We start from the raw sequence: 26,719 nt of genomic DNA on the forward strand, positions 1-26,719 counted from the left end.
AGTCACGGACCCATTAGCCGTGTACAAAACAGTGCGATGTTCCCTCATTTTGCCAACCGAAACGTTAGTGCGCACGCGCTATGTGCAATTTACATATTTCATGGGAAGGGTCTATTGTTGCATGTTTCGCCTGCAACCATTATTTTCTTCTGGACATTATAATAGGACCCACACATGTGATAAAACACCATGTGTAGTTGTGGATAGCACATTAACTTAAAGACACTGGACACTATTGGCAATTGTCAAAGACCAGTCTTCTCTCTTGTTATATCTCAACATTTGCACAAAATAACAAACCTGTGAAAATTTGAACTCAGTTGGTCTTTGAAGTTGCGAGATAATAATGAAAGAAAAACACCCGTGTCACATCATGGAGGAAGGAAGAGGAGTTCGAACGACCCGCAAAACCGCAGAGTAACAAAAGAATACTTTGACAATGCCCCTGTCTGACCAGTGGAAAAAGATAGGAGACCTCCAGCTAGACGGCCGATTAACGAGCAGGATTAGATCTCTTTGTACAGAACATGCGGTGCCGCCGCTCTGCATCGTTGCCTTCGTGTAAAGTTGAATCATTGGAGACAAGAATTGTGAATATGCATGTTTTCATTTACCATTTGTGGTGTTAACGTGGAAATATCATAGCATATTTTAAAATTTTTTGCAACTCTCCTGTCACTAGCAGTGGTTCAAAATTTGGGTATAAAGCACACGAGGGTGGTTGGTATTCAATTGTGTTTTTCGATTTTGTCGGGCGAAAGTGTACACAAACTTTATCAGGTCTCAAAAAGGTTTCTTTTTTAAAATTATATCCATACGATATACATGTACGACACCATAGTTGATTGAAGAACCAAGTGCGCACGAGCAAACTCACATACGCCAGGTCGCCCATTGTTTGTGTAAGGTATGTGGGTGATTACGAGGTGTCGTTAAACGACCGCGGTACCACGGGTTCGGCTTTTGAAGTCCCTTCGTTCGAGCTGCTTCTCTTCCTTCCTCCATGGTCACATGAAGTTGTGTGCTTTCAGATGCTTGATTTCGGGACCTCAAATTCTAGTTCTGAGGTCTCAAATTCAAATTCAGTTGTCTGACCAGTTGAGTTGTCTGACCAGTTGTCTAACCAGTTGTTTGATATCCATGACAAGCACTGATTTGATTCGCTAAATGACCACATTACCTAAACAACCTTGTTCGTGTTGCTACTTACAGGGCCTTGTTTTTACTCAGCGCTGCTTGTTGCTTAATCACATTTGCCTGTTGTGGTGCTGTGAGCAAAGAACATCTGGGGAAAAATCTTTGCATAAAAAACGAGGGTTTCTATTCAAACAATTAGTTCACCTCCTGAAGGTTCTTGTCAATGCGCAGTTATTCCCCCCCCCCCCCCCATCATGCACAGTGTGGCTTTAAAGCATTTTAAGTCAAACTTTTATATGAAAGTGTCAGATCCTTTATCATACATGTATATCATATCAATGCTTAGGTCATGAACTTATCTTTAGATGTAAGTAATTAGCTTAACATTCTTAATTAATTAGCTTAGTTATAATAGCTTGAATACTGAATTAGGCAAATTTACACTCGATCTTCAAACGTTTTTCAGTTGTACAACGCTGGTTGTACATGTACACTTGTGAACTACGTCGTTGTTGTAACACCATTTATGACACGTTTTCTGTTTGTGTACAAAATGTATGGCTCTTAAAAAGGCTTTTAAGAAGAGTTTAAATTCCAGTTCATTACAAACTCAACAAGATTGAGGTATTTCCACTAATATTTTGTCACTATTTGATGAATCTGTTTATCCTAGACTTGATTAAATCATGTTGTTATTTGTGAAAAGTATATGCTCTGTTCATGGATACATACAAGCATATTAAAAGGACTTATGTGAGTCTAAGAATTTTACACAAAAAAATGCATTCTTTAGTTATTGGATTCCCAAAGCAGTGGGAATAGTCTGAAGCCTGTTGCGTCACTCATTATACTATCATGGTCCTCAATTAAATGATATAGAATCCACTTGTAATTGAGGCGGATTTAGATTGGGTTATTTAGAAATGTGTCATGATTGTTCAATAGCCTGTGACAGTAGAATCAGGTACATCCAGAAAACTGGGTATCTAAAACACATTTTTGTCATTATGGCAACGACCAGTTAGTTATCCAATCAAATTTTATTACTACACAAAAAACATTTTACCCGAACCATGTCATAATACCATGTCATTGTGGTGTTGTGACGGATATGACGGATATGATAAAAAGATGACCCCACTCTGACTTTCTTTTCAGTTCAACCAATGAGATACAGAATGTGTAGGTACATGTATGTGGTTTTGTGTGTACATGAAATCATGACTGAGTTCAAGCTTTGTTTACATCATTTATTTTAGGCTACCACCCCTCAGAGGTTCTACAGACACCGCGTTTACACTTGATCCTCCTACAAGGATCCAAGGAGGATCAGATCCAGAAAGCGAGATCAAGCATTTTGTGCTGCGTCCTGATCCCGTTCACACTAGCTGTTGATCTCCCTTTGACCGCCCTTGCGAGATCAGATCCTCCTTTGACCCTCCTAGCAGGATCAAGTGTGAACACGGTGAGAGGCTTATTCCATATAGTGGAATGTGCTTGCTCTTTTACCCCATCATCTCTTCCTTTGATTGGTTGTTGCTGAGTAACATTGAATAACATACATAACTGATCATAACCCAAGAGCTCTACTATAGTTTATAGCAGTTCCATTACAGTCTACCTTCAACCCATGCGTTTTAATGAGCTTTTGCCCGGCTCTATCTGCATGGGTTGGTGTGGTTTTTCATGCGTGACCTCGGTTTGAATATATAATTAGTCCGAAGGGCTTCTGAAATTCAGTCTTTTTCGGCCTTATCTGAAAAGTATTGACAGAAATAATGTAGCAGTACATTGAAATGAAGAGCATATCTGTCGTTTTGTATGAAAAAAATCGGTACAACTCAAACTTTAAAAAGAGAAATTTGTACGTAAAAAATTGCTTCAAAAAGAAACAAAAACAAGTCACAAAAACACGACAGATTTTCTTTATGAATGTCAGCAACAGTCCAAAAATAGTATACATGGATAGATTATTTAACATTCTTCCTGGAAATGTTAAAAGCGAGACCGGATCGTACCTAGTCCAGTCAGGATACAGCGATTTCCACCGGTAGTCCAAAACCCACCTTAAGAAAAAATCAACCATTAAACAGCATGGTTTTCCTGCACGGTGATTGGCTGACGATGACATCATCCATTGATGTAGCAGCTTGCTGTTTTTCGTTGGTATGGTTTACCGACCGTTAGGCTAGCGTTAGTCAATAACAAAAGTGCCTGTCTACTATGAGCTGAAAGAGTCATCACACCATTCTTGTTTAATATAAAAGTGATATATTATTATCACAACCCGAGTTATTGGAAGAGAAGATGCATTTACAAAACCAAGAACTTCAATCAACCTTCATCATCACATGCAGTGGTGTCGTTTGCTTGGAAATAACCATTAAAAAATAAATGGTTTTTTTATTTTTTTATTATTTTTTAACATGCTTATTTTAAATGCAGCAATCGAGATGCGAACAATGAACGATGGTTTAGGGATCTTTATTATCTCACAACTTTGACAAATATATTTCTTCTTTGAAGAGTTGGCAGTGTTGTAAATCGGGCTTAAACAAAAAATGTGTCAGTTCCATTGTATTTTCAATGTGAGTTGACCTGAGCCCAGTTAATCAGAGGCATCACTGTTTTTCATCTGCCTGTCCATTTGATGATGAAAGCAGGTTGCCAGTTGAAATTACAGGTTGCCGTTGCTGGATGGACACCATCTGAGACTTCAAGTAAAATCGGTCATATTTGTCACTCGCCATTGGCTGGCGAACAAGCCGTCTTGCTTTGGGATCAGCCGAGTATGATGTGATAGAGTTTCTTCGTAAGCTGGCAGGTAAAGCATCTTGGAAAGATCGACGTTGCAACGTGTCCGACCCATCAGGCAGTTCTGAAGCAATGTTCAGGCTTTGCATTCGTAATTTCATGCCAAGACTGGCTGCATGGGCCATTTGCTGCATTCTTATTTCCTGTTAGCAGTCCATGTAATCAAACAGAAATAAATGTTGATTAAGTTCAAGTGTGTCCCGGATTTCTTGGCAATTCATATGGACCACAATAATAACTATGATAAACCTGGGAAATATATTTGTTTGCACATTCAAAACTTTAACCATCAATTCTTTGGGACTTTACTTATGTGTATTCTGTAAAACATTAACATTTTAATGATACATTGTCTGAACTTAAATGCACATACAGAGGAGTACAAGAAACATATACTGTATAACTGAATGCACAAACAAAACGATTGATTTGATAGTATCATGACACAGTCCATAACAAAGTTTAAATTTTTTAATGTAAAAGTGATGTATTATTACATCCCGAGTCATTCATGGCTGCTGGGTTATTCAACTCCACAAGTTTACCAAGTATTGACTCGAAGACTGGACAGTTATGTACCTTCAAATATACAGTGCACAGAATTAAAGATTTGTAACCTCACATGGTGATACGTTGACACTGCTCACAACATAATACCAAATTATTGTCAGGCATTGTGCAGATCCAACTTGAAAGAACCGGAAAGGTCAGAATTTTAAAAATAGGTTGCTGTAAAGGAACACGTTGCCTTGGATCAGTCGAGTTGGTCTTTGAAAGGCGTTTGTAACCGTTTTTTTAATGAAATGCATATGGGTAGAAAGATGTTTTAAAAGTAGAATACAATGATCCACACAAACATGCCTCGAAATTGCCCGGTTATCCTTTTACCTCGTCGACTAACACGGTCGGCCATTTATGGGAGTCAAATTTTTTACTCCCATGGCCGACTGTGTTAGTTTGCACAGTAAAAGGAAAACCACGCAATTTCGCGGCAAACTTGTGTGGATCATTGTATTCTACTTTTAAAACATCTTTCAAACCATGTGCATTTTATAAAAAAGGGTTACACATCCTTTTTATAGACCAGTTCGTCCGATCCAAGGCAACGTGTTCCTTAGGTATGGAGAAATTTGTAGAAAGAAAGAAAAGCATAGAAACGGCACAATTCTTTGAAACAAACCTGCAAGCGTTTTTCTCTTTGCCGCCTCCTGAGGAAGAGCCTCTGTTTTTCTCGATAGCTGTGCCAGCTTGGAGTGAAGAGGGATGCCATAAGATCCTCCTCCTCTGTCTGCTTCCTTCTTAATGCTGCCTTCATGGCTGCTGGGGTATTCAACTCAACAAGTTTACCAAGCATTGACTCAAAGACTGGGCTGTATACCTTCAAATGTACACAAAATTAAAGGCTTTAAGCTCACATGGTGAGAAGGGACCACAACGTGGTAGGATCATTAGACACTAAGGTAGATGTACTTATGTGTATTATTGGTATCATCTTAATAGTATTGGTGCTTCTGACAAGAGTACACATGTTACCTTTCATAGGTAAATTTAGTGTAATTTACTGTGACCCTCAAAATAATGGCATCTTTGCTCGATCTACATGTACCTCAATGCTGGAATCATTCCAGATTAGTAGACATTATAATGCAGTGCTTAAAGATGCTATGTCAGATTTTTCGGCAGATTTGACCCCAAAATGTTGATTTCCGAGAAAGTTACAAGCTTTCATGTGAGCCATTGCTCGAAAAAAGTCCACCAATTATTAGTAGCAGTGAAATAAAGTGCTCAAAATTAGTTTTTGTCGGGATCCCGACAATATATCATGTGACCAATTCTTATGTGTTTTATAAGAAACGTTTTAAATTTTTGTCATGGTTCCTGACCATTAAAAGTAAAAGTTAAAAATTTTTTGCATTAGAGCGGGTGATACTCTTTGAAATACCATTCACTTAAAAAAAAAGAAAATATTTTTTAATGTTTGGGGCCAAAAATCTGACATAGCATCTTTAAATGGGATAAGAATCTTTTAAGAAATTACCTCAAATCTTTTTCATTAATCATTATTCCTGCTGTTGTCAGCAGTGGCCATAGGGCGTGGGAGGAGAGGGAGAAATTCACACACCTAAATTTGTTAAAATTTCCCATAATTATTTGCAGTTCCCCCAACACACAATTTACATGGAAACCCAGCTTGGGCTGTACCTGTTCATCACGTAGCCTATCTACACGACATCCCAGCTTCAACTCTGCAATCTCTCTCATTGCCACATAGGTTGGATGAATTTTCTTGAAGACCTGCCGCTCGAAGTTGTTGAGATCCAATTCCAGTGCCTCCACTGGTTCAAGACAGGTTACTGTTGACACATAGGTTGGCAAGTGAAGAAAGACTGAAACATCACCTAAACAACATCAAGATTCAGAGAGCCTTGAATTACATTCTTTCTCGCAACCAGATGTGTGAATTGTAGTGAGGGTCATCTAAAAGCTCACTTGGTGATAACACATCAAAAGATAACATCGCCCAACACCTCATATTCAACAAACAAAACTAACAATTGGGTGTTTTTTTTGTGTGACGTTGGCTCACAACACCATACCAAATTATTGTCGGGCAAGGTTGGTTTGATTTTCTTTTCCAGGCAACCATAGACGATGTTTAAAAGGAGGGGTTAAAAACACATGTGGATTCAGTGGCCAGTTCTGCTCGGAAACAATTATGAAGAGTTGACCTCAAAATGTCAAATAGGCAACCAGATCATCCAAAAGGCCTTGAGACGGAATAAAGGTTCTTGTCAAACACTTCTCAAGTTGTTTTGCATACTATCGCATAAACTAAAGTTTATAAACAAATGCTGTTTTTAAGTTCACAATTTTTAACTGCAAGCAAGTATTCAGCAAAGCATGGGTGCATATAACTCCATTAAACTTCCATTATATTAGTTCAGAAGACAATTATTCCTGTGTTTTTCGTTTTGTGTTCATTTCACACCTTACATTGACAGCTCACTCTTTGTTTTGTGCAACTTATAATAAAGCACATTGTGAAATGTAAGGCCATACATTCTGCATTAAAACTACATCAAAAGACTTGATATAGAATAAACAAATAAACTGAAGGTTACTGTTGGTATCTTTAAAAAAATGGGCAGAAAATTGAGACTTCCAACAAAACTTCAATTAGAAGATCATATGCAAATAGTAGTAATAATAATAATAATTTGGTAGTCTAGTTGGTAAGACACTGCTCTAGAATTTCAAGGGTCGTGGGTTCGAATCCCACCCGGGTAACATGCCCGTGATATTTTTTCACAGGACTCGGGAAAGTACTGAGTATACAGTGCTGACATACATCGGTGTATGGGTAAACAACCAAATTAATAAAATTAAGGAGTAAACAGGTAAGTTTTCAGCTGATGTTTTAAAATGAAAGGGATTTTCCCTGAGTAATTTCTGGATTGGAAAAAAAAAATGAATAATTCCAACCTATGAAGTCATTCGATCCAATGGCACAGAGCTGAATGGATTTGCGATTGACCTCCTTCTCAGCTGCTGCATAGCCATCCCTCCGACGGGCCTTGTGGGGACCAGGTTTTCTCAATTCTGAAAGCCAATAGTCTGAGGAACCTGGGCATGCTGTTCGACTTCTTCTACCAAGTCTAAACAAAAGGAACACAAGTAAACCATTCAAAGGAACATCTTTAGTAATTAACCAGTGATGTAAATGGCATGAGTAAAACATAACAAAGAGTAGGAATGATAGTTTGACAAAGTGTGGAATCACATACATTTTATTTTAGTTTGTCCATGCACGAAAAAATTGCTTGAAATATTGCAATGTAAATTTGTGTGTTTTACTGAGAAGTTGTAACTAACTTGATATTGGTCTGAATAGCCCTACTACCAACCTGACTTCCTTGGCAAAGCTCATGGCTGCTTTGCTACACAAGTTAGGGTACTGCTCTATATGTTGAATGGGATCTATAGAGACAACAGCTCGACCTGACCTGATGAAGATAATACCACGGACTCTCTCTCCTTGCTTAACGATGCTATTGCCGTACTGGTATTTCACTCTGGTCAGGCTCATCGTCATAACATTTCTCTGTCTTGGTGTCCAGTGACTAAAACATGACGCAAACAATCTTGTTTAAAATAATGGTTGAGTGACACACAAACACATATCAGCTGTACATGCTTGTTTACTTTGTATACAAAATTGTTTACATAAAGGCAAATGACGAAACGAACAATTTTATTTTAACGTTGGAGTGTTCTGATGTGGAAACATGTGGGAACACTTTTTATACACAAAGTGAGAGCTAACCCGGTCACATTATTGGCTAGCTTGATCTAGTGGCCGCTGATAGATTGAATGTTGGAGTGAACACTGGTATTGTTGTTATTTTGTTTTGCGTGCGTTACCCATCTCAGTTTCTTTACGACTCGCGCTTTAAGGTGATTAAGCTAAGTAAGAGAGAGATGGCGCTGGCCGAATAAGATTATGTAACGCAATGCAGTTTGTATTGGTGGTGATTGGCTGAAGGTTTTTAGGTCGCTAGGCAACGAACCCTGGCTAGTACCTAGCTGTCACGTAACGGGCTAGGTTACGGTTGTTGGAGGGTGCCAGCCTAGTGCGTACACAGTATATAATGACGGAGCGGGCGTGGGCCGTTCTTTTTTGCCCGTACTGCGACCGTCAGAGTCAGACCATATAAAATTGACGTGAGTGTTGTATTCGACAATTAGGGAAGGAGCCTCACGCTTTACTGTGAGTCAATCATTAAATCAAGTCTACTCAATCGTTTACTCTGATCTGCATTGTAATCGTCTCTTGGAATCATTTAACTAAAGAGAAAGTGAGTGTAATTACAGATCAGCCGAATAACTTTGGTAGTAGATCTAGATGTTGTGACGTAGGTGAAGAGAGATTTGGCTAATTGAGCGTAAATTAAACAAGTCAAAGTCACTTTTAATTGAACTGTGTCCGTTCCTGTCATTGCTGTCCCTTTCCGCCATTTGGGAGTGGATGTGTTACAATTATTGGTGTGGATTTTATTGACTGTGTTGCACTACGGGCCTGGTGGTAAATTGCCGCCGAAACGAACCGAAGACTCCAGCCTTCCAGACCGCTCGCTGACGTTGGCTGGGACCGAACGGGTCTCGGGCAAAGAATAAACCGTCACAATGTGATAATGGCACCGAACTGTGACGAACTGGAGACGACTTGGTAGTCTATATAGCGGTGTACCTGATGTTCCGGGGTTGAACTCCTCCGTGTGATGATGAGTTAATCATGATAGAGTAAAGTTATAATTTTGTAAAAGTTCAAAAGAGGAGTATATGATCGGTGTTGGCTAAAAATCGCATAATGGTGACATATTAAGAAGTGATGTTATAGCCACAATAACAATCTCACCTGAACAATTGGAAATTATTAACAAAGTGTGCTTTAGCTGCCAACTCTTGTTGTTGGGCTGCCTTCAAAGAGCGATTGTATAAATCCCGGTTGACTACAATCAAATCGGTCTGCTGGTCAGCTATAACAGACGCATTTCGCACCAAGTTGGTCTGTACCAGCGCCAACTCGCCGAAACTCTTGCCGGGACCTATCATAACCAAATAAAAACGTCCTGTAAAAGTAGGCCAAATGTACATTTTCGAGAAAATGTCATATAGTGGATGTTAGAGGTCATTTCGTCTAAATTTAGATGCTGACCCACCGAGCCACCACAAATTTCGATTTTAGTTTGTTGCTTTATGACAGACGCTACGGCGAGGAAAATATCTGAACGATTCAGATGACGCATGACGTTATAAGCCGCCCATAAATAGTGAAACATTACGTTTCTCCTTACACCACGTGGCGATATATCTTTTCCTGTGTAGTGTTTCAGTCAACTGGAATTACCGCCCGGCAGGAGATTCTGTTCCCAATATGGCGAACTATGTGCAATAGACACTGGACACTATTGGTAATTGTCAAAGACCAGTCTTCTCCCTTGGTGTATCTCAACATATGCATAAAATAACAAACCTGTGAAAATTTGAGCTAAGTTGGTTGTAGAAGTTGCGAGATAATAATGAAAGAAAAAATACCCTTGTCACACGAAGTTTTGTGTGTGATTTCGGATGCTTGATTTCGAGACATCAAATTCTAAATCTGAGGTATCGAAATCCAATTTGTGGATGATTACTTCTTTGTCAAAAACTATGTTACTTCACAGGGAGCCGTTTCACCTCACAATGTTTTATACTATCAACCTCTCCCGATTACTCGTACCAAGAGAGGTCTTAATTTCGAATCATCCTTGATCCTCCTCCAATTCAAGTTAATTTTCCAATGGGGGACAAAATCTCAGGCGGACGGAATTCCGTGTGACACCGCCACTTCTATCTGGCGGGTCGTCAGCTATCTCGTTTATAACAGGCAATTAGCTAATTAGGCCAACATGCCTCCACTTACAAATAGTTGATGTTGGCCCCTACTGATAATTGAATCGTCAGTGAGACCTAAACTTTTCAAAAATAGGACATGATTTCACCAATGTTTTATATCCACGTATTTCCCGAATCACGTGCAAGATTTGGAATACGGGCTGAGACGTAAAATGCGCACCGGACACCATTTTTTCAGCAGACAACTGTTTGGATGCAGCAGACAAAGAGCATTTATGGGAATAAATATGTGTTTGGCTGGTTTTAAACACTCTGTTTAATACCGGTTACAGTCGGGATGCGATAATTACCCGAGCCGAAAGCGAGGGTAGTTATCAACATCCTATTCACATTATTCACATTCATAAATGCCTTTTTGGTAATACAAAAAAATCAGAACTTTTTGGTCAAAAAGTTTGAAATAAAATAAAAATCTAAATTCGAATTGTTCAATTATTTGTTTCCAACACACCACAGACCACCAGACGCGAGAGCGGTAAAGCACAAAGAAGGCCTTTTCCAACGTGTCAAAACTTCACAACCAATCATGCGATGTGAACATTCATTAGCATAAACATTTACCTATACGCTCACCACTTTAGGGAAATAATTTCATAACCATTATGAAATATTAGATTGAAACTTGCAAAAATGAGTTTTTGGTTAGTACCTATGTAAGTAATACACCGATGTGTTAGCAGTAGCACTGTATATCATACTCTGTGGGGAAAAAACTCAGGCATATTCGGGTGGCCTTTCGAACTCTTTGCGATTCTAGAGCAGTGTCTAATACCAATAACAATGATCAAACGAATCGATTCCTTATCGCCAAGGTTTGACCATACATGGAGTAGGGGAGAGGCTGAGGGGCTAATTTTACTACACATGTCAGTCCAAAATATTTTGTTATTTAAAAGTCGCACTTTGGCACACCGTTCTAATGAGGTCCCCTTGGACGGAGCGAAAGGTATGGCTCTACTCATTGAGCAATCGGCGGGATAAAAATGGCGCGGCAAGATTGTACAGCAACCTTTTATCTGCAAATTATGTATCGTTTTTCTTCAGTGCGTGACCTCTGTGTGAATATTTAATTGGTCAAAAGGGCTTCTGGAATTCAGTCTTTTTCGGCCTTATCTGAAGAGTATTGACAGAAATAATGTAGCAGTACATTTGAAATGAAGAGCATATTTGTCAATTTGTATGAAAAAATCGGTGCGACTCAAATTTTAAAAAGAGAAATTTGTACGTAAAAGATGGCTTCAAAAAGAATAAAAACATCTCACAAAAACACGACAGATTGTCCCGCTATGAATGTCAGCAACAGTCCAAAAATAGTATACATGGATAGATTATTTAATATTCTTCCTGGAAATGTTTAAAGCGAGACCGGATCGTACCTAGTCCAGTCAGGATACAGCGATTTCCACCGGTAGTCCAAAACACACGTTCCGAAAAAATCAACCATCAAACAGGATGGTTTTCCTGCACGGTGATTGGCTGACGATGATATTATCCATTGATGTGGCAGTTTGCTGTTTTTCGTGGGTTTGGTGCCCCGACCACCAGACCAGCGTTAGTTAATAACAAAAGAGCCCGTCTATTAAACTGTCACTGCACGTTTATCGAATAATTGTATCAAATGAAACCTCTGGTACTGAAAAGCAAGTAAGCCTGTCCATGTCTTTATCCTTGCTGATAAAGACAGGGGCCCAACTAAACTGCGCCAATAAAGTATCTAAACACTTACAAATGGTCAGATTTATCGGAACCTGAAATAGTATACAAAAATTTAATTGTTCTTTTCTATTCACCGTTAATTTCTGCACGTTTTGACACATCTTGTGTTGCGCTACGATGTTGTTTGGTGGATTTATGGACACTTGAGTGGCTTAAGGTCGAATTTCAAAAGTTGCAAAAGCCCCTATTCACCCCAATTCCAAAAGGGAACTCACATAAGCATCACACTCAGACAAAATCAAGACAAATACACAAACTCGTTTCGTTTACATGACCATGAAATTAATTGCCGTAACTGCTGTTATCCTGTCCTCCATTCTTGGTGTGTCCTCCATCATTGTCCTGAACGGCAAGGAGTCGTCTTCTCATACTCTCAATGAGACCTCTGATCTGTCCCTGGTCAATCCCCTGCCATTTCCTGATCAGGATGCGTCGCAAACCCCTCGAGAGTGGTGTCAGGCTTTATGGACTTGTTCACTTTCTTCTTCTGCTGCAGAAGTCACCCTCGGACGGCCACCCCTTGGCAGGTCGTCCAAATTTCCCTGAGCTTGGTAGCAATCCACCATTTACTGACCGTCGCTGGTGACGTTTTTACCTGATGAGCTGCAGCTCGCATCGACGTACCGGCTTCTATCAAACCAACGATCCGTCCTCTTACCTGTTTGGTCGTTTGAGCCATCTTTCCTGTTATCTTGAAACACCATTCCCTGTCTTACCGTTGTTGTATGCCTCCCATCTTTGACTCCTTTGCTTGGTTACTGACAATTATTGGTGAGTATGTTCATCGCAACCTATTTATCCAAAACGCGACCAAAAAAACGTCATTTATAAAAGGCGAGCAAAAGAAACGCCGATCTTACTCACAATTACAACGATTTAGCTTGAATAGGGGCTTTTGCAACTGTTGAAATTCGACCTTAAGCCACTCAAGTGCCCGTAAATCCACCAAACAACATCGTAGCGCAACACAAGATGTGTCAAAATGTGCAGAAATTAACGGTGACTCGAAATGAATAATTATTTTTTGGCATACTGTTTCAGGTTCCGATATATCTGACCATTTGTAAGTGTTTAGATACGTCTTTATTGGCGCAGTTTAGTTGGAAAATAGCCGCGGCGGTGAGATCTCCTCTGGGAACGAGGCTGGCGTGATAAGTGTTTAAGTGTGCGTCTGCATGGCTCCAGCTATATGGAGTTTTAACCCACAGTGTTTACATACATGTTAATAAGAAGGACTAACCTATTTTCACACACGTGCATTTTTATGTAATTTGTTTATTTAGACAGTACCCAGTTGAAATGCAAAGTTATATAGGACACGATCCGAGAAAAACGACAGAAATTGGGTAGGCCCCAAGGAGTTTGGTTTGCCTACCCAGTTCTCGGATGTGCACACCAAACATTGTCCTGTCCAGTTTCCCAGTTGATGTTGTTTGTGCTTCATCTTCACTTGAACTTGACTCAAGTTGGTCGTCTTCACTATAAAAGAAGCTTGCATCCCGCGCCGTGTAAGTTGAAAGCCAAGTGTGTGAGCGGGACTCCTTTGTTGGGTTCGGATGAGGTAACTGCGATAAGCTTGAACGTCGATATCCTGCCGGAAACTTGAGAAATTTGCCATTAGCATTTGCTTTCAAGAATTGTTCAGAATCATCATCGCCATTTACTTCAACTATATCGCTATGGTCAGCGAAGCTCTTCCTCCGTCGTTGTGAAGCTACTGCATTGGGTGTTTCTGTTCGGACAGTAGTCTTACTCCGTTCACGTAGGGGTAAACCAATCTGCCTAGGCCTACTGTTTGAGCGACTTCGTTGCTTAGCCTTTCGTTTAGCCTTGACGAGATCATTTGGATTGTGAATGTTTCCTTGTTCTTCTAACGTCTGGTTGATATAGATGGAAACGGTACCGCTTAGAATGATATAGAAACTGAAAATGAATCGTAAATGGTATAAGGTTAAAATGAGACAATTCCGCATTCAGATATAGTTACCGTAACCAGCGGGGCGGCGCTCTGAAAGCCCCCCCCCCCCCCCACACACACACACGAAGCAGAAACAATTGTTCAGAAGTTTGCATTTAGTTTCGTTTCTAATGGAAGCTTTCTCAGAGGTACTTTTTTTTTCTAAGGCAAATACTCATTGTGAACCCTACAATGAACAATGTCAAAATGAAAATGTGCACATGGACACTATTACTGCATGTGTTCATTAATCATTAATTATAACTGACGGACAGATCAGGCAATCAAATGTCTTCATCTATTGGCAGGGGTCGTTGGGCCAGTCGATTGATGTCTACCGACAAGTCAATTAAGTACTTGATTTGGGTCTACCATGTAGCATACGGTGAATTCTACTTACCAATCCCCTTTATCACCTTGCTTGATGATCACATTATCCGATGGTACTGACCTAAATTCACAATTCCGCACAATGTCCTTCACCACATCTAAACGAACATTCAACCAAATGATTCTCAACATTAGACATCTCCCCAAAATGAGCATCAATTACCACACTCTTCACACATCACTGGCTTGTCAGCAAAGTTAACAATAACTAATTATTTATTCAGTTCAGGACGCTTTCTGATTGGTATTTCTTTTCTGTGAAAAGGCCAATATATTTTATACAGAGAATTCATGTCTATAAAGTTCGGCTTGATATCTCTGTATAGTGGAGCGATTTATACGAAATGCATCCACCAACGGGCAGTAGGCATAAGTCACAAACATTTGAGAAAGAGAGGGGTGGGGGGGGGGGGGAGAAGAGAAACCCATGAAAACAAAGTCAAAATGATTATTTGGTGAGCCCATTCACAAACGTTGTTTCTTAGAACGTTTTAAAGTCTGGTCCAACTTAGTTCGAACTTAAAGATGCTATGTCAGATTTTTTGCCGATTTGACCAAAACAATTTGATTTAAAATTCAATGGGTATTTTGATAGAGGTCGAGAAAGTTTCAAGCTTTCATTTTGAGCCATTGCTCGAAAAAGTCCGCCAATTATTAGTAGCAGTGAAATAAAGTGCTCAAAATTTGTTTTTGTCGGGATCCCGACAATATATCACGTGACCAATTGTTATGTGCTTTATAAGAAAAGTTTGAAATTGTTGTCATGGTTCCTGACCATTAAAAAAAAAAGTGAAACCTTTTTTCGTTAGAGCGGGTGATACTCTTTGAAATACCATTCACTCAAAAAAATCTTTTTTAATGTTTGGTGCCAAAAATCTGACATAGCATCTTTAAAGGTCTGTGCAAACAATCGTATTAACTGAGTAGTTTGGATTACAAATTTTATAAGGCAAATAAGTTAGTTTCAATCCAAACTTGTTAAACTTTTGGCCTACTTAGCCTATAAGTTGCAATGACGTTCTATATCGCGGGTAACTTACTCATGATGTGACAACAAAGCAACATGAACAAAAACTGCAACAAATTCCAACGCGTTTCGATTCTATCAATATTGTAAATAGGTAGGGACCAAATATAATTCAACAGAAGAATGTTGATTTTTTTTTATTAGAGAAGTAATTTTTGCTTCAAGGCAGTGGACACTATTGGGAATTGTCAAAGACTAGCCTTTACAATTGGTGTATCTCAACATATGCATAAAATAAAAAACCTGTGAACATTTGAGCTCAATCGGTCATTGAACTTGCGAGATAATAATGAAAGAGAAAAACACCATTGTCACACGAAGTTGTGTGCGTTTAGATGGTTGATTTCGTGACCTCAAGTTCTAAATCTGAGGTCACCAAGAAAGGTTTGATGCTAATAACTATTTTGGGTAATTACCAATAGTGTCCACTGCCTTTAAGCATAACTGCTCGTTGTCGATATTGCATACAAACACGTTGGATGTTACCTGTCTTCTGTGTCTTGAAGAGTCCGCTCATGTTCTGAAACCACGGAATAAGCGACTCAATATCTCGCTCATGTCTTCTTGAAGGATCCTTGGAGATAAGCCGAACTACTCTCTCATATATGTGTGCCATGGTTTATCCTTAACAAAAATATTAAACAATAAAATCTGTTGTATAGTATACAATAAGATATGTAGGCATATACCATCCGATTCAAACATGTAAAGGTCCTTGGCGGCCAGAATTTTCGAAAAGATGTTCACTTTAACTAAAAGAAAAATCAAATATTCTAGAGATAACAAAATATCTGCTTGCTATGTGTCTGCTCGTCTGCCTGTTATTATGACTATGTATTTATTTATCTATTATTTTGTCATTTTAATGAGTGGAGTTATGCCTACGAGTGCAGGAGTGATACTGCGCCAGATTTACTGATTTTCAGAGAAAACATCAATATGCTAACGTACAATTACAAAACACAAAAAAAAGGAGAAAAAACACCAACAAATAGCTTAGAGGTTGAACAGTCGATAATTATTACTACATGTATACCTCATACATATTCATGACCGAAAGTCGAGTTCTCTTTGGTCTATATTTAACATCACGTGCCATGCTTTGATATGAACCAAGCGCGCGCGGGAGTATACGCCTCTCTTATATGCATGACGTCATAGTTCTTGTAAAAAAAATGAGGCCATCCATAATATAATCCTTTTTGAGATATTACGGACACAATGCTGCAACACTAAAAGGCTTGTGTATTATACTCTATATCTATGAGTTAGATTTCTACGGCAAATGCACGCACACACCCCCACGCAAACGCGCACAGACGCCATTTTGCAGGGCAGATATATGAACGGTGACGTCATATTCAATACGGTCTATACACCCAAACCAAACAGTACACGACAGTACAAACACGTACGTCCGCCATACCTCAAAAATGCTTAAAGGCGCACGTCCGCCACCGCTGTTGCAGTTGCTGCCCTATATGCCCTCTTATTAATTTTATGCATGAGCGACAATGGACTCAATTTTAGGTAAATGACGTCATGCATGAATATTAAGAGAGGCGTATAGCCTTGTTTAACGCTTAAAGTTGTAACATACTCGTGCATAAATATAAATATTAAGAGAGGCGTAGGCCGCCTGCCTATTCACCCATTTATGGTAAATACGAATAACAAGTAGAACCGGGCTACTAGTCATGCGCTTTACGAGCGGCGAACTGTCTGTTACGCATGCGCCAGTAGGTTTTTGTGAAAACAATTGATGCATTTTAATTCTCAGTCGTCATTTTCCCTTGCTTATAAATAATATTGTACCATTACCTGAATATGTATGATAGTTAAACAGTGGTTTATTTCGGTTGAATAGTCGCTATGAGATCCCGACCCTCTTTGGAAGTTTATCAATTTCCAATGCCGAGGGGGTATAGACAGGTAATGTGTGCGGTATAAATTAATATATATATATAAATAATTATGAATACATGGTAAATGCGCATGACTAGACTAATGCCCGGGCGTTAGTCTACTTGTCATGTGCATTTGTAATCTCAATGAAATTTCAAAGGAATCGTTAACAAAGTTGGGAAATTTGTGAGGATGGCAAATCTAATGGTGCAACTTCGTGCAGTTCTTCACATATTCTTGAACATCAAGTTTTATACTCTTTAAAGGGAGAGGCCAATTTTATTGTTATATAGGTCAAACACTGAGTGTCATCGCTGCCAATAATATACACAAATGCTTACCGGATAATCCAACACTTCTGAGAGCATCCACACGATGCAATTAGGAAACATTTACTTGCAAAATAAATGATTATTGATTGACCGATATGAGAAGCTTTCAATCTTTAACAATAACATGAAAGGGAAAACATATCAAGCATGCTCCTGAAAATGTTCAACAAATATCATAACCAATGAGTCATTATTTCATCTGAATTTCTTGGTTGATGGAATTCAAAGAGTAGTTTCCAGTGATACCCAAAAGGTCGTCACGTTTTGCAGTGGGTATTCCATACCGGAAGAAACATCTGACAACTTGGGACGGTAGGCCCTATATACCTTTTGGATGGCAATTGAATGGACCCAAGTAATATGACGGAAGTTAGATGGAATTGTTCATGGGTTAAACAAGCGAAATACTAATTGATAAGCGAATCTGAACTTATTTTCAGAAATTAAAATTGAGACGAAACTTACATTCATTTACCATTATCTTTACAGACTATTATAACCTCCCTTTGTAAATTAACTGAATACTGTTGACAGATGGCATCCATACAAAATGTGAAGAGTTTTGCGTTTTGGCGAAGCCAGTCATCGGACCAAAAATAATAATTGCTGTTGGCAAAGTGTAGTGTTTACGTCACTATCCGTACAATAACTCCACACGTTCGGCTTCTCATTAATACAGAAATACAGACATTTCACATTTCGTTTTGCAGCATAGGATGACTTGAGTGTCTTCCGACATGACAAATAACCGAGTTTACCTGCTATAGTCCGGGCAATGTGATTTTGTTGTAGGCTGCTACTTCATGTCAGTGTTTTGAGAATTAACCTTCATTTGGTTAAGGCACTGATTGAATGTCATTGGGGTTAAACTTGCAGCATGGTTTATTAAAATGATTGTTGAAGTGAGTAGCGGGAAAATGCTCAATCTTCCTGGGTTTTGGTAATTGGATTCATTAAATAGTTTGATCTCTAAATCCAATGGTTGATTAACATCTTTATATTGAGTGTACATGAACATCGCAGCAAATAAAGTTACATGAAACAAACGTTATTTTTTCACGCAGTGTCTGTAAAATGCACAAATTACATTAATAAAAACACCAACATTAACTTGTCGATTAGTTGATTTGTCTTACACATTATCTGCGCCTCCAACATTTACAAACCTCCTTGTGTATATCCACCCACACTCAGGATTGTGTGCTAAGTTGTTTTATAATATGTAAACCTGGTACGAATGAAATGTGTATATGTCTGCGCTTTTGGACAACAATATTAAAGATGCTATTATTAAAAGTAGGCCTGTATAAAAGTTCAGCTTAGCTTATTAAAGGGAAGGTACACGTTTGGTAAATACTCAAAAACAAATATTAACTTAAAAACTGACTTGGTAACGAGCATTGCAGAGCTGTTGATAGTATAAAACATTGTGAGAAACGGCTCCCTCTGAAGTAGCATAGATTTTGAGAAATAGATAATTTGCCACTTAAATAATAAAAGACTTCTAGCTAGAAGTCTTTTATTCCTATCTGAAAGCACACATATTCGTCCAACAAGGGTGTTTTTTTCTCTCATCATTTTCTCGCAACTTCGATGACCAATTTAGCTCAAATTTTCACAGGCTTGTTATTTTATGCTTATGTTGGGATACACCAAGTGAGAAGACTGGTCTTTGACAATTACCAAACGTGTACCTTCTAACCGAAATTTGTAAAACACAAAATGAAGGTAACGTGGTAGTTCCACATTCGTGCCATTTTTGTCAGCTCTAGAATTTGTGAGAAGAAGCTGGTATTAATGCGGCCAAGTTCCACAGATGTCATCTAGATTTCCATACCATGGATGTAGGAGGTATTTAGGCAAACATGAGTTTAAAATCTTACCTTACAGTCTTTCTCCTGTTTAATTATTACCGATACGCTTGAGGTTATAGCTTGATATTAACACTCCAAAAATTCCCAATCTGCTCAGCAATTCGAAGTTAAAACATTCTTCTTTGCATTATGTAGGGTAGGTCCGACAACACATAAAACACGCTGTTTCGAATATCTCGGCAAAATTATTGGCTAGTCAAAAAAAACACACGATCCCGGCCAACTGCGGGTTGTGTTAATAATAAAGTATAAATACAAGCAGTCTTGGATTTTGACCAACTAGCGGCGCCCGTATCCCATACGTCGCGATGGTAACGTGGTGTGTCGAGTGACACTTTTATGCCACCAGTCACTGTGTCAACAGTCAACAACAGTTTACTAATAGAATATGAGTTTGTTTAATTTTTATATAAATACGCATATCAAAATAATTGAAACCACTCCCGGCAACAGGCCTTTGTGCTTGATAGATCACAGATACTCAACGTTCAATGTCAAAGGGTTAGCATTATTTGCCTCGATCCATCACTTTGAATAAGTTTTTCGAATGAGTTGAGTTTCGCAAGCACTTTTCCATAGTGAACGGTAACATTGTAAAGCAATTTGACTTCAGAAATAATTCCCCCACCCCATCCTCGGTGTCCAATTTGAAAAGTATTTCATTGAAATGTTACATGACTGTTTAGGACCATGCATGCTTGGGCGCAATGTTCATAAACCCCCAGTCTGTGGAGAGTCAGAGAGGACGCTATATATTGCGATATAATGGGTTGTGGTAAGCTATTGTAGAAGAGAATGTGTAGGGCCTATTAGGCCCTCACAAAAACAACCAACAATCAAAAATCAACTCAGTGTTCTATTATTATTGAAGAAAGTTAATAGAAGCCACTGCCTCTACCTTAAAACACGATTTTCAGTCTTAAGTTACCCAAACTATATACCTACATGGAACAAGGGAATGCTGTTAACGGTGGCCTGTGATTATTATGCAAACTACTTGTCGTGCAGATTGTGTTTCGCATTTACTTAGACTGAAGCAATAAACAGCTTGTATAGGTACATTACATCGTGTTTGCATGGAAAGTGATATCCCAAGTTCAAACTGCATTGTTGTCCGGTGTAAGATTGAATTAAATACTGTGGAAAGCTGTAATTGAGACAGACAAAGGGTCCATTGTGGACCTTATTTCTTTTTAATCGGCACATGGAACAGAAATGTAAATTATCCACTGAATCACGTAGATTCCTGTCTAAAACTATTTAATTTGTATGTGAAACGAATAGTCCAGGTTTCACCTTGGTGATTTATGTGACAGTGAAGGCATGCAGCATTTGGTTTATGACTCCTATATTAAATTGTAGCCGTTCCACATTAAACATGATAAAAATAAAGGGTGGCATGATGAGTATTCCATCAACCAAATGACAAGGATCTATAACAAACTGCATGTATTTTATTTGTGAAAGGGTATCATGATCCTACTCGTAGTGTATGCTACTGGGGGCGCAGCTTCTTCTTTTACGTTGGAGAGCTTACTAAAGCCTTACTAAAGTCTTACTTAGAGCCACGTAAGTGACCAATTTACGAGGGCTTCATGAATAAGGCCCCTGCCACGCATTGAATGTTTCGCAGGGGTGGCCCAACAAGTGTAGTGATGCGAACTTTTCGTTGCGAATTTGTGACTGAGCCAACATCTAATACCAATTTAGCCCAATGAAAACCAAGTTTGAAACTATTTCAACGGTTGATACCGTTTTGAATGGAAAACGGTCTCATTAACGATCAACAAAACTTTAAATGTTGCCAAGTTGCTGATGATGTCATGAAGCTTCTCATCCTAATTAAAGAAAACATATAATGTGAACGTGATTAAGATTAACGGGCGCTTCTTAAACTCTTGTGCTAATGTTCTTGGAAAAGCTGCCGAATTTTGTAATGTTGTACATTCAATATTAAAGGAACACGTTGCCTTGAATCGGTCGAGTTGGTCTTTGAAAAGCGTTTGTAACCGTTTGTTATAAAATGCATATGATTAGAAAGATATTTTAAAATGATAATATAATGATCCACACAAGTATCACTCGAAATTGCATGGTTTTCCTTTTACCTCGTCGACAAACACGGTTGGCTATTTATGGGAGTCAAATGTTTGACTCCCATAAATGGCCGACCGCGTTAAGTCCCTTAAATGGCCGACCGTGTTAGTTCGCAAAGTAAAAGGAAAAGCACGCAATTTTAAGGCAAATGTGTGTGGATCATTGTATTCTACTTTTAAAACATCTTTCTACCCATATGCATTTTATAACAAACGGTTACAAACGCTTTTCAAAGACCAACTCGTCCGATCCAAGGCAACGTGTTCCTTTAAAAAAAAAATCAAAATGCATTTTCCCTGTTATGGGGAAAAGTATATTTTTGATGCAGTACTGTTACAATTACCCAAGTTTTTCTCACCAAAAATAAAAAGACAATATTGGCCCTAATCACAACCGAAAGACAAATATTCTGAGACCCCTGGAAAGTTGACATTTTTAAGGCCAACAATTTCGACTTTGCAAGTCTCACGTTTAAGGCAGTGGGCACTATTGTTAATTACTCAAAATAATTATTAGCATCTAAAACCTTACTTGGTTACGAGTAATGGAGAGCTGTTGATAGTGTAAAACATTGTGAGAATCGGCTGGCTCCCTCTGAAGTAACGTACTTTTCGAGAAAGAAGTAATTGTCCACGAATTTGATTTCGAGACCTCAGAATTAGATTTTTAGGTCTCGAAATCAAGCATCAGAAAGCACACGACTTCGTGTGACAAGGGCGTTTTTTCTTCCATTAGTATCTCGCTACTTCGACGACCAGTTGAGCTCAAATTGTGACATGTTTGTTAATTTATGCATATATCGAGATACTAAGAAGACTAGTCCTTGACAATTAATTTGACTTTACCCATCTCGTGGTGAAACAAGCTAAGCGTACCATTATAAAACTTTAAACGTGCAGACTGGGCTGGACCGAGTGCTTAATCCTGGAACATGGATGACAATGACATTGATTTATTATGGGAAAATTGGAACGCCAGTTGTATTAATATTGTTGACAAATTTGTTCCTAGAGTTCATTGCAAAATTCGTAGTTCTGCTCCTTGGATAAATTCTGAGGTCATCCTTCTTGTTTAAAAGAAGGAGAGAGCTTGGGTCAAATTTAAGAACCTGTAACAAATTTTGTTCTCTGCGCAAACAATCTAAAACTCTCATCAAACAGAAGCGTGCTAGTTTTCTTGTAGATCTTTTAAAAACAATCCCACGCGCTTTTTGTCTTTTCACAAGATTACAAAACCAGGTAAAACTCCACACTCATTCAGTTATAACATTAATACAACCAGTGTTCCGGCTCAACATGCCCATCTTTTTAAAACAAATATTTTCAGTGTGTTTGGAGAAAAAGCTACTTAATACATATATAAGCTTAACTCTACCCAAAATTCTCAGGACAATTTAAATAACCTATATGCTCTTTGAATTTTGTTTCCACAGATGTTTTAGAAGTTAAGTCATGACACAGTGGATCCAGGCAAGAGGCAAGTGGCCCGGACAGTATTCCTGGCAAATTGTTACGTGAGTGTGCGCATCACGAGATTCCACCTTCACTCACTGCAATTTTCAATGCCTCTCTCATGCATGGCAAGGTTCCCTCTGCTGACTGGAAACTTGCAAACGTCACTTCAGTTTTCAAAAAAGGGGACAACAGCTGTGCTACGAAACTACCGTCCCATATCCTTGCTTAGCCTGGTCTCTAAAGTCCTGGAACGGTGTATTCATAAGCAACTATTACCATTTCTGCAACCGCTTATCTGACAGCCAACATGGATTTATGCCTAATCTTTCTTACATCACACTTTAGTTGAATTTACCCACAATCTTGTGACAGGGGTGCAACACTTATGGAGTATACCTGGACTTCTCAAAAGCTTTGACTCCGTCAATCATTCTAAGCTTATTGAGAAGCTCGGGTGTGCTGGTATCGGTGGCACACTCCTTGCCTGGTGCCATAATTACCTGGAGGGCAGATTGCGAGAGTGGTCCTAAATGGTGCTCTTTCAGACTGGTTACCAGTCACCTGTGGTATTCCGCAGGGCTCAATCCTAGGACCAATGTTGTTTGTTGTGGTTTTTTATTAACGAATGATGCCTATCTGTGTCTGTTGTTGTCCATGTTTGAGTTGCTGTCATTGTTGTCCATGTTTGAGCTGTCATTGTTGTCCATGTTTGAGTTGCTGTCATTGTTTTCCATGTCTGAGTTGCTGTCATTGTTGTCCATGTCTGAGTTGCTGCCATTTTTGTCCATGTTTGAGCTGCTGTCATTGTTGATTCTCAGTGTTTTTCATGTCTGGGTTGCTGTCATTGTTGTCCATGTTTGAGCTGTCATTGTTGTCCATTTTAAGTTGCTGTCATTGTTTTCCATGTCTGAGTTGCCGTCATTGTTGTCCATGTCTGAGTTGCTGCCATTTATGTCCATGTTTGAGCTGCTGTCATTGTTGCCCATGTTTGAGTTGTTGTCATTGTTGTCTATAATTGAGTTGCTGTCATTGTTGTCCGTGTTTGAGTTGCTGTCATTGTTTTCCATGTCTGAGTTGCTGCAATTTTTGTCCATGTTTGAGCTGTTGTCATTGTTGTCCATGTTTGAGTTGTTGTCATTGTTGTCTATAATTGAGTTGCTGTCATTGTTGTCCGTGTCTGAGTTGCTGTTATTGTTGTCCATGTTTGAGTTGCTGTCATTGTTGTCCATGTTTGAGTTGTTGTCATTGTTTTCCATGTCTGAGTTGCTGTCATTGTTATCCGTGTTTGAGTTGCTGTCATTGTTGTCCGTGTTTGAGTTGTTGTCATTGTTTTCCATGTCTGAGTTGCTGTCATTGTTATCCGTGTTTGAGTTGCTGTCATTATTGTCCGTGTTTGAGTTGCTGTCATTGTTTTCCATGTTTGAGTTGTTGTCATTGTTGTCCATGTTTGAGTTGTTGTCATTGTTTTCCATGTCTGAGTTGCTGTCATTGTTGTCCATGTTTGAGTTGTTGTCATTGTTTTCCATGTCTGAGTTGCTGTCATTGTTGTCCGTGTTTGAGTTGCTGTCATTGTTATCAGTGTTTGAGTTGCTGTCATTGTTATCAGTGTTTGAGTTGCTGTCATTGTTTTCCATGTCTGAGTTGCTGTCACTATTGTCCATTTGTTGTCATATCCACATATTTTGGTTATCGATTTTAACGCTAATTCACATTAATACAGTGAAAAACTTGGACAGAGATGACATTTTTATAAAAAACAACTTTATTGACAAAAGTTCCCAAAACAGTTTTGTTAACTGAAATAAATGTTATGAAGTACATTATGGTACATAGAAAAATAATAAATGTATAAACAAAAATTAGTGCCAAAACTGTATACAAATTAGCCTTTTTAAATTAAAGTTGAGGTACATGTACACCATTAGTTACGCTTTCAACCCAAAATTGAAAAACTGGGGGGGGGGGGGGCAAAACAAAAGTAACAGCAATGCTGTTGAAGCCCTGCATAGATTAATACACTATACCAATACCAACTATACAACCAAGTTTCGCAACCTTGACATTTGATCTCTTGACCTTAAAGGCAGTGGCCACTATTGGTAATGAGTAATGGGGAGCTGTTGATAGTATACAACATTGTGAGAAACGGTTCACTCTGAATAACTTAGTTTTCGAGAAAGAAGTAATTTACCATGAATTTGATTTCGAGACCTCAGATTTACAAAATTGAGGTCTCAAAATCAAGCATCGGAAAGCACACAACTTCGTTTGACAATGGTGTTTTTTCTTTCATTATTATCTCGCAACTTCGAAGACCAATAAAACTCAAATTTTCACAGGTTTGTTTTTCATGCATATGTTGAGATGCACCAAGTGAGAAGACTGGTCTTTGACAATTACCAATATTGTCCATTGTCTTTAAACTAACCACTGTGACCCAAATAATTGCTCCCGTTTTCCAAAACAGAAACCCTCACCCAAGTTTCAAGTCCAAATGTCACTTCTAACTGGAGTCAAGGCCCGAAAAACCATTAACCTAAACTCACCACTGTGACCTTGACTTTTGACACCAATACAATCTCAAGTTTCCTTTCCCAAAGGGTAACACCATACAAAGTAACAAGTCCAACTTCTAACTTAAATTACAGGTCAGAAAAGTTGGACAACGTCTGGAGGCAATGACACTACCCTGTCAGCCTATTGGGCAGACAAAGGGAGTTGAACCAAACACACAAATAAAGTTGGTCAAGAAAAAAACCTTATACCAGTGCAATAAACAATTGATAAATACCTGTGAAAAGTGACAATTATATAATTAAAAGAAATTTAAAATCAGGATGGATGAATTGATCCCATTGTCTTGTTTTTGTTTATTCATGAAATTTGAACCGCTTTGCCAAGATGTATTTTGATTTGTTCAATACGTGTATTTGTAATCTTGCCATAAACAATGAATAAACAACTGGGTTTATCTGACCATGGAGCAATTTTATTGCTCCATGATCTGACACAGGCAAAAAGCTTCCACTGTAGTGTACCTGATCAAAACTTCAAATGAATTTCATGTCATCTAAATCAACAGAAAGTGTGACATTTTTCGAATTAGGGTATTAATTAAACAGCCGCATATGACCTGACCAAACACATCCGTGTCAATACAACCTCTGAGCAACTCAAAAACATGAATGCTGTCTCCCATGAACAAACTACAGTGAACAGAATTGACAGATATTTCACCACATAATGTAATGCTCTTGTGGTGATTTGGTCACCTAAACCTTATTTCTCACCGTGTCCACTGCCTCTTCTAGACCTATATTGAGTTATAACGAAATTTACTAACTCTTTTTCACTTTGTAGTATACTCACAAATACTACTACAATACACATAGCCCCTATGGCTATATGAGCAAGCCGATATGACAGACCTTCATCACAACATAGATACATCTGAAAATATACAAAATAACAAAATAAACATCAAAATTAACTTAAACCAACTTTTTGTTTACAACTATTGTACCAAAATTTGATTAGTGGGAGTTGACTGTCCACAAATA

At 38.6% G+C, this 26,719-nt stretch overlaps 2 protein-coding genes across 2 annotated transcripts in view; both read right to left on the bottom strand.

Annotated features, from left to right (window-relative positions):
• Window positions 1–3,754: 3,754 nt before the first annotated feature.
• LOC117307355 lies at window positions 3,755–16,113 on the bottom strand. Its single transcript, XM_033792085.1, has 9 exons — window positions 15,984–16,113; window positions 14,481–14,568; window positions 13,499–14,046; window positions 9,368–9,557; window positions 7,857–8,072; window positions 7,435–7,607; window positions 6,154–6,350; window positions 5,132–5,329; window positions 3,755–4,094 (listed from the first exon to the last, which is right to left on the bottom strand). Exons 1-9 carry the CDS (start codon window positions 16,111–16,113, stop codon window positions 3,759–3,761), a joined length of 2,076 nt encoding a protein of 691 aa, XP_033647976.1. The 3' UTR covers window positions 3,755–3,758.
• Window positions 16,114–25,508: 9,395 nt separating this feature from the next.
• Window positions 25,509–26,719, bottom strand: part of LOC117307190 (protein RFT1 homolog) — a 43,886-nt gene continuing 42,675 nt past the window's right edge. Inside the window, exon 14 of the mRNA XM_033791866.1 lies at window positions 25,509–26,609. Within this exon, the coding sequence (XP_033647757.1) occupies window positions 26,439–26,609 (171 nt within the window). The 3' untranslated portion in view covers window positions 25,509–26,438. The remainder of the gene's footprint in view (window positions 26,610–26,719) is intronic.

The sequence above is a fragment of the Asterias rubens genome, chromosome 2 (genome assembly GCF_902459465.1).
Source record: "Asterias rubens chromosome 2, eAstRub1.3, whole genome shotgun sequence".
NCBI classification, from domain to species: domain Eukaryota; kingdom Metazoa; phylum Echinodermata; class Asteroidea; order Forcipulatida; family Asteriidae; genus Asterias; species Asterias rubens.